The sequence below is a fragment of the Anneissia japonica genome, unplaced genomic scaffold, assembly GCF_011630105.1.
Source record: "Anneissia japonica isolate Jap-2015-1 unplaced genomic scaffold, ASM1163010v1 scaffold287754_len4335492_cov202, whole genome shotgun sequence".
NCBI lineage: Eukaryota > Metazoa > Echinodermata > Crinoidea > Comatulida > Comatulidae > Anneissia > Anneissia japonica.
Genome location: NW_022705543.1, coordinates 2,774,082 through 2,783,177, shown reverse-complemented (window position 1 = coordinate 2,783,177; position 9,096 = coordinate 2,774,082). Strand labels below are relative to the sequence as shown.

General features: G+C 35.6%; 2 protein-coding genes across 2 annotated transcripts in view; both read right to left on the bottom strand.

The window, feature by feature from the left end:
• Window positions 1–315: 315 nt before the first annotated feature.
• LOC117105853 (mucin-5AC-like) lies at window positions 316–6,708 on the bottom strand. The gene is made up of 7 exons (XM_033247164.1): window positions 5,492–6,708; window positions 5,069–5,167; window positions 4,200–4,339; window positions 2,733–2,940; window positions 1,630–1,731; window positions 814–999; window positions 316–413 (listed from the first exon to the last, which is right to left on the bottom strand). Exons 1-7 carry the CDS (start codon window positions 6,627–6,629, stop codon window positions 316–318), a joined length of 1,971 nt encoding a protein of 656 aa, XP_033103055.1. The 5' UTR covers window positions 6,630–6,708.
• A 5-nt stretch (window positions 6,709–6,713) lies between these two features.
• The window catches only part of LOC117105852 (multiple epidermal growth factor-like domains protein 6), a 3,797-nt gene continuing 1,414 nt past the window's right edge, over window positions 6,714–9,096 (bottom strand). Inside the window, exons 4-8 of the mRNA XM_033247162.1 lie at window positions 8,863–8,952; window positions 8,663–8,755; window positions 8,346–8,435; window positions 7,230–7,382; window positions 6,714–6,892 (exon numbers count right to left, since the gene is read on the bottom strand). Coding sequence (XP_033103053.1) covers window positions 6,714–6,892; window positions 7,230–7,382; window positions 8,346–8,435; window positions 8,663–8,755; window positions 8,863–8,952 — 605 coding nt within the window. The remainder of the gene's footprint in view (window positions 6,893–7,229; window positions 7,383–8,345; window positions 8,436–8,662; window positions 8,756–8,862; window positions 8,953–9,096) is intronic.

The following is a 9,096-nucleotide window of genomic DNA, read 5'->3' as shown; positions in this document are numbered from 1 at the left end:
AAATAAAAATAAAATAATGTAAATACATTTGCATATTATTATGCGAGTCTTTCGTGTGAGAAACCTCAACTCTACATTAATTTAAAGTTCGGAACCTACCACCTATGAATATAAATACATATAGGCCTATTATTATGCAGAACATTTTAACCGTTTTATTTACTTTTTTTAATATATGATAAACTTACAACCAAAAAGGCACATGATGCAATGCAACTAATTGCATTTTTTTTTCTTTGAGAATAAAAAAGAATCTCAGCCTCCACCGGGAATCGTACTCGGGACCTTTCTCTTACACGGTTAACGTCTTACCAACTAGACCATGAAGGCTTTCGTTGGTTGATTCGATCCGGTAGCCACTGAGAGTCCTTCAACATTCTCAACGCATCCCCCATGCCAAAGCCCGTGCATGCCTATAGGATAATCAAAAATCTGAATAGATACACCCTCTACTGTATATTATGTAAGGCTGGCTGGATCCCGAATATATAGAAGACATTATGTATGCAAAGGTTATTATTGATAATTTTCATTACTATGGACTATGTGGACTACAAAATTAGAGGTTTTATAATATTAGGCATAGGCAGTTAGAAATCAGATTTTTAATTGTAATAAAGTCTTACACGTGCACAGTTGTTATGCAAGTTCACTAATTTTAACGATAAATGACAAATAACCCACTCATTAGATTTGTTATCTTTACTTATATCAGTTAAATACGGAATAAAATCAAAACAGATAAATTGACTTCAGGTTGTGGGTTTTTGTAGGAAAATATTTTTTATTTTAAATATTTATCAATAGGTTTACGCTTATCTTTAATAAAGAAACCCTGAACTTTTACGGCCCTATTCCTCAGATACACTCGCTTAGCCTTCATCTTGGTACAAAAGCATACGCTGAGAGCAACGGAGAACACAAATGCAAGAACAAAGAGAAAGCATGCAGCTGGTACAATTACGAACCAGAGGCTTCCTTCACTGTCCAATTCATTTACTGAAAGCGATAGAAAGAAAATTTGTTACTTAAAAATATAATTTATATATTTATATAGCACAAATTATAAAACAACTTTAAAATCAAATGCGCTTCTGACTGAAAGTTGTAATGTTAGCTTCGAAGGTAGATATTGTAAACGACTGCTTAAGAAATGGTAGAAAGTTGCATAGAGTAAAAGCTGAAAATGTGAAAGATCTGTTGCCGCTAGTTTTGAATTTGGTTAGGATAACAGACAAAAGGCATTGGTGAGGGGACCGAAAAGACCGAGAAAGGGTATATTAGGAAAGAGGTCAAGAAGGTAGGATGGTAGAGCAAATTTGAGAGCTTTCAAATTTAAAGAGGTGAATTTTGTAGTTAATCTGGTCATACATTTTAAGCGAATGAAGATAATAGGTGTAATGTGTGAGCGTTTGTGAAAGTTTGATTCTTGTGACAGTATTTTGTATTCGTTGAAAACTGCTAATGGAATTTTTGGGAAGGCAAAACATGAGATAACTACAGTAGTTTTAGCAAATATAATGAAGGCATATATAATTTGAGTGGTATGGCTCGAGAGATATTCTTTAATAAATGCTGACTATATATGCTGTCTCTTATACACATCTAGATGTGTATAAGAGACAGAGCATACGCTGAGAGCAACGGAGAACACAAATGCAAGAACAAAGAGAAAGCATGCAGCTGGTACAATTACGAACCAGAGGCTTCCTTCACTGTCCAATCCATTTACTGAAAGCGATAGAAAGAAAATTTGTTACTTAAAAATATAATTTATATATTTATATAGCACAAATTATAAAACAACTTTAAAATCACATGCGCTTCTGACTGAAAGTTGTAATGTTAGCTTCGAAGGTAGATATTGTAAACGACTGCTTAAGAAATGGTAGAAGTTGCATAGAGTAAAAGCCGAAAATGTGAAAGATCTGTTGCCGATAGTTTTGAATTTGGTTAGGATAACAGACAAAAGGCATTGGTGAGGGGACCGAAGAGACCGAGAAAGGGTATATTAGGAAAGAGGTCAAGAAGGTAGGATGGTAGAGCAAATTTGAGAGCTTTCAAATTTAAAGAGGTGAATTTTGTAGTTAATCTGGTCATACATTTTAAGCGAATGAAGATAATAGGTGTAATGTGTGAGCGTTTGTGAAAGTTTGATTCTTGTGATAGTATTTTGTATTCGTTGAAAACTGCTAATGGAATTTTTGGGAAGGCAAAACATGAGATAACTACAGTAGTTTTAGCAAATATAATGAAGGCATATATAATTTGAGTGGTATGGCTCGAGAGATATTCTTTAATAAATGCAAATTTGAGAGATTTGTTTACTAGATTGATGTTGTTAGTCATGGTGAGATTTTCGTCAAGAATAACTCCAAGATTGTTTACATTAGAGGAAGGATAAATAATGGGGATGTATTTTTATTGTAGAGATATATTAGAGCTAATGTTAATTGAACCAAAACTAATGAATTGTGAGTTGTCACCATTTAAACGGAGCATGTTGATGGATAACCAGGCATGAATTTCAGAAATGCAGTTTTCAATGCGTAGCTTAAAAGAGATGGCATCAGATGGATCAAAGTCGATTCATAATTGGATATCATCAACATAAAGATGGTAATATAAATTATGCCGAGATAAGTGTACACTTGCAGAGTTTGTGTGCGATAAGCTAGCAGCCGCATACAGATGACTGACTGTCCTTAAACATTTAATTCGGTTATACTTGCCTTCTCTTACTTGAAGGCTTGGTAAGTCGAATGTAATGTCAGTATCATTTATTGATTTGAGTGCTTGGCTAAATGCTTCCTTTACTTGCTGTTCTCCAGCGGATTTGTCGGTGACAACCAAGCTCATGTCCACAAATATACTTCCTTGTCGAAATCCAGTGATCTTGATGTCCTGCAGTATGTCAGAGATGTCGGCGACTTCTTTCATCTTTATCAACAAAAAATGAATAAAATAAGTAAAGACAGCACATCTAACATCATTACGTCTGCATTACTAGGCATACCAGGGAACAGTTGTAATTTTACTGTACTCTAGGCATATTTATCAAGCAATGGTGGTGTGGCTGCATAAAACGTCTCAAGAGTAGCTTCATTAACAAAGCCAATATTTGTCCAGCCTTGAGCCAACTGCCAGGCCTCTGCTGGCTAACCCCACCACCGTAAATGCTACTGATATCTGGCCTAAGCCTATAACAATATACTACCACTAACACGACACATTTAATGTGTATTAGCGTACAAATAATTATAATTGTTCGGCTGGGATGGGAAAACTAATGTAGGACAGAAGGGAAACATACCATTTTTGAAAACATCAATAGATGGGCATATAATAATATCAAACACCGGCCCGACAACTTATCTTAAAAAGTTATTGCAGAGGGTAAGAAGAGGATATAATAACCAATTTTATATACCATTACCGCTGATATCTAACAACAGGAAATAGTTTAGTAATGCCTTCCGATCCACAGCAAATTATAAAGTATTTTAAAGCTGCAAATTTACACCAAATTCGAATTTTCGGATCGGAAAGTCTACCGAACCGATCCGAAAATGGAATCAGTGTGTTAGAATAGGAACGCTGGCGTTCAGTGCATCGGAATCGCAGTCCAAATGTCGGTTGGGATCCGATATTAATGCAGCTTTAAAGGGAATTATCAATCAAGCATTTTAGAGCATGAACTCTGATAGCACTCTACCATGACCTCTTAAGAAACCTAGTGGAAGATTCTCTAGAGGAAACCAAACAAAGTAGGCCTACCAAGCACCATTAGAAGAACACTTATATCAAGCACTGCTCAGACTGTCATGATGACATCATAATAGGCACATCATGACTATATATGGGCACTCCATGACCATATATAGGCACATTATGACTATATATGGGCACATCATGACCATATATAAGCACATCATGACTATATATGGGCATACAACAGTTTTTGTCAAACAAAATTTGATATACAGTATTGTGGATAAAGCTTCATTAATGTCACTTTGATTTATACATTAAATTAAAAGATATTAAAAAATGCGATTAATTAATTATGTGATTTATTTCATAATTGACGATTGATACAGTTTAGGAATAAAATTGCTCTTTCTGTAAGCATTTTAATTATGTTTTTTTTTCTGTGATTTTCTTTCATATTGTACATTCACATAAGTATTTGAAATTACCATGTTCTTAACAGACGTGTATACATCTTTGAATTCTTGAGATGTTGAATCTTCTAACGCTTCTGAGAACTGAGCTTCACCATCACCAAACAGAGAACGTAGTTGAGTGAGTCGGATAGATGTTTCGAAACACTGTCCCACTAGAAGGGAGAGAAAATTATAATTAATAATTGACAATTACAACAACAGCAGCAGAAAGAGCCTCTGCAGCAGCAACAACAACAATGACAACAATAATAACTAGACATATTTTTACTGTTGTTAAAACAGAACATAGGGATTTTCCTCATTGGCACAATGGCAACTGATATTGAAATTAGAAGTAAAAACAAAATCATATATATACTGTATATATAAAATATGGAAAATCACTCGACGCTACTGAGACTCGAAAGAATGCTGCAATGGTTTTGTTTACGAGCAGTTTAGCTTACTAGCGAAAATTTTAATTTTGCGTTTAACCGGGCTTCAGATAATTTGAATTGCTTCAGGAAACAAAAATTGCGTTAACATAAAATTTAATTACCTGTTTATAAATATTTTCTTTGATGAATAAAGTCATATTTTAATATGTGCATCTTTGATATAGGCCTATGGTCAGGACTAAAGTGCTGGACAGAAAATCCTTGTGCAAAGAAACAGGAAAACGGAATAGAACAAAAACAATGGCTTTTCACTAACGTGGTAATGTATCATCTCATCTTCGAAATAATTATCAAAGAAAGAAAATCAGTGCATTTACTGACATGAAATAATAACAATAAAAAAAATATCACGCTTTATAACCACAACTAGCAAAGGTGAAGTATAAATGCACGTACCAGTACTAGATCACATGACCCGTGTAATCATTTTGAAAAGTAGCTCACCTTGATCACACATGGGGCCCCTGTAAGGGCAGACACACGCACAGATCCCGACGTAGCATTTGGCACCATTACTGCAATTAGCATCCAATATACAATCATCTGAAAAATACAAATCTTGTTTAGCCAACCTGTAGCCACATGGTGGTTGAACCAATATTATTACCTTTGTTTCCAGAGTAATAGAAAGCACACATCAAGCTCTATTGAATTCTTTGATGTTTTTGATGCTTTATATCTAAAGATTCCCCTCTAGTTTCTCTAAAAGTGTTGAAATCGGCTCACTTTAATATCGGCATACTAGTGGTTTTCTTATCAGTTAAAGAGAATTAGTTCAACAAAAACATAGACCTACTATTAATAGGAAATAGGCCTATCCAAAACCGCAATACAATCAGTTTAGCTATTGTTTTAGAACTCTCTTACCTTCCACCCGCTGTACCATATTTATTGTGGATGTTGCTAATACCGAGTTTGGGATAATGGAAATTTCATTTGTTGTAGATATTTCTTTGGCGATTTCTGTTGAGAAAGGTGGTATTGTTGTAGGGCTATCAGTGGAAGATTTTTGCTGAGTTGACATCTGGTTATCTAGTTCAGTCGTTCTTATTGATGTCGTAACACTCTCCGAGTCCGTCGTTGTTGAATCTGATGTTGTGCCATCCTCAAGACTCGTTGTTGTTGGAACTGACGTTGTAAGGTCCTCGAGGCTCGTCGTTATTGGAACTGACGTTGTAACGTCCTTAATAGTTGTTGGGGCTACTGTTGTAGTGTCCCCGAGGGTCGTCGTTGTTGGGACTGACGTTGTAGGGACTGACGTTGTAGGGACTGACGTTGTAGGTACTGACGTTGTAGGGACTGACGTTGTAGGAACTGACGTTGTAGGGACTGACGTTGTAGGGACTGACGTTGTAGGTACTGACGTTGTAGGAACTGACGTTGTGGGAACTGACGTTGTAGGAACTGACGTTGTAGGAACTGACGTTGTAGGGACTGACGTTGTAGGGACTGACGTTGTAACATCCTCGAGGTTCGTAGTTGTTGGGACTGAAGTTGTAATGTCCTCAAAAATCTTTGTAGTTTGGAGTAATGTAGAAACATCGTCAAGGCTCGTTGTTGTTGGAATTGATGTCGTAACATCCTCTAGGTTCGTCGTTGTTGGTTGTTCATAATCTTCAGTTGTATGGATGAACTGCGTAGTGACAATGTTTTGGTATGGAACGTGTACTAAAAACACTTTCTCGGTAATACATGGCTGTTCTGCGTTATCCGAAGCGATGACCTTGATTACATACTCTCCTGACTGAAGATATCCGGAGACAGTTAGCTCTCCACTGTCATAATCTAATTCAAATATTGATTTTGAATCGTCGCCCTCAACCTTAATTGATAACGTAATATATCCGTTTTCACCAGTGTCTGAATCTGTTGCTGAAATATTAGTAATAACTGTCCCGTTAGTTGTGTTTAGCGGGATAGTTATGTCCGGATATTCTCCTACGAATTCAGGACAGTTGTCATTAATATCATGCAATGTGATGTCAATGGTAGAATAATCATTCATAGGTGGAGAACCATTGTCTTCAGCAACTATTGACAGAGTGATATCAGAATTTTGGCTTTCATAATCGAATTCTGCAGCAGTAAATTATTCCCTTTGCAAGTTGTTCTGGTAGCCATTAGTTTCTGACACCACTTTATTTTTCATGGATAAACACAAAACTAATTTAAATTTATTATGTCGGATTTGTGGTGCTCGGTTGAAATCATATCCCTCATGGAAAGGTGGAAAAGAACCAAGACGCTTTAAATGCTCTGAATTTTCCCCTAAAATTAAAGAATCTTTGAGAATTAATGTAGATGATGATGTTGATGGGGTTCACCCAAAATATTTTTGCTTTTCATGTATGGGAATTTTGACTTATCCCAATTCCACAAAGCCGCCTCCTCCAGAATGGCTACCACATCCCCGCTCCACTCAATGTATTACCCTGTCTCTTATACACATCTAGATGTGTATAAGAGACAGGAGTAAATCATTATACATAATGATTTACACTTAGGACATGGAACTAAGTGTAAATCATTATACATAACGTTCAAGATGAATAATCTGTAAAAGTAAAATCGTAACAATATCTCAAACAACATGTACAAAACATACCAGAACAGCCATCAACGTTGTGACAGGACAATGTGTCGCATGTGGCAGACTTCCATTGGTCGTAGCAGTCACAAACATCTACGTCCACGCAGATACCGTTACCTGAGCAATTGGCGACTCCATGACAAGTTGGAATGACGCTGCAGTCGTCACCTAAACGTTAAAGGTGTAATAATTAGCAGGGTGAATCAATTATTAAATTAATAAATCAATCAATCACTGTGGAATAGAATAAAACACAGATTTGAATTTTGGGGCTTATAGAGATATTTAAAGTAGGTCGCTAGATATTAAGATATCCTGTATAATTTTATAATTCCCATCAGCTAATTAAGGACTAATAACTGCATGCTTAATATTGTTTTGGAAAGAAAGCTACACAAAGAAGTGTATACCCAGCCTGAAGCTGGTTTGTCCGATTATCAATGATTTAATTTGCCCATCATTTGTGCAATAGGTTGATATTACTGCCTAACATTTTCTCACACGTTTGCTTAATTTCCAATGGAATTTTGTTACTTTTTAAGCTTGGTGTTAACTATTAATTACACTTTATACAAGTCTCCTCAAGCTTTCTAGAACAGTGCTGTGTCTCAGTCTCCTGTATTTTTTTTTTAAACTATTTTGATAACAACAGGAATGACCATTGTTTATATTCCATATTTTCTATATCATGGATTAATTTGGTGTGAAACACCAAGGATAACCCAAGAAAGTCCAAAGATATATTTAGAGCGGGGTTCTTCTGATGGTTATAGAGCAACACCGGGAGACAATTCCTAACTCTTTTCCGAAGAGTGCACTGCGTTCTTTAACGTACACCTGGGTCATAATACACACGAGACAAATGGCTTAAACGTGAACCTAAAATACGTGCGCTTTTTTACTCTTGCGTTTCAGTCCACCAACAGATACACAAGGAGACCCGGAAATGGAATTGAAAGGGTAACAATAGGAATCCATAGATTTAAGGACTTTTAGTACAGTTAAATGATGGTTCTGCGCATACAAAGTGGCTAAACCAGTCTAGCAAACTGAGGTAAGTTACTCGCTCTCTTACTCGTTATAGTTCCACTCCCTTATCTATATGGCCAAAATGTATTTTTTTTATTTCACCTGTAAATCCTTTGTTACATAAACAGATATTTGTTTCAAGACACATGCCATGTTCTTCATCAGTACAATTATTAACGCCGAAACAAGTGGCTGAAACAGGAAATAAAAGTGTTAAGGCTACTTCTTTGAATGACATAATAAAAATAGCATATTACTTCTTGGGAATAATAATTATTAATATGATACTCCTACAATTACTTTTACACTGTTCATTATGTGTCTAGAGTAGAAAAACTGTTAGGTTGTCTACACGTTTCAGCGAAATTGACTATTATGATTGTAATTATAAAACGCATTATAGCACTACTTTTTCATACCAAAATCTTCACATGTATCTCCTTCCCAACCTACATTACATCGACAGAAACCGGATACACACTCGCCATTTATGCAATTCGAAATGCATGAACCTAAGTACAAGATAATAAAGTTTATCAAAAAATTATAGTAGTGTATGTAGGTATCTAATATAAACATTCTAAATCATAAGATTTTTATCAGTATGGACTTATGTTACCATTTCTACAGTCTTCACCAGACCACCCAGGCAAACATTCACACGTGTTGTTGACACAAGTTCCTCGGCCAGAACACTGGTAGGGACAGCCTGGAAATTAAGGTTTAACAAAGTACCGTAAACTATAAAATCGCTATTATAATTAATAATATCATTTTTACTTTTGCAATAATAATAATAATAAAAACAAAGATTATTATAATTATAATTACTAATTATCACATATACTTGCAG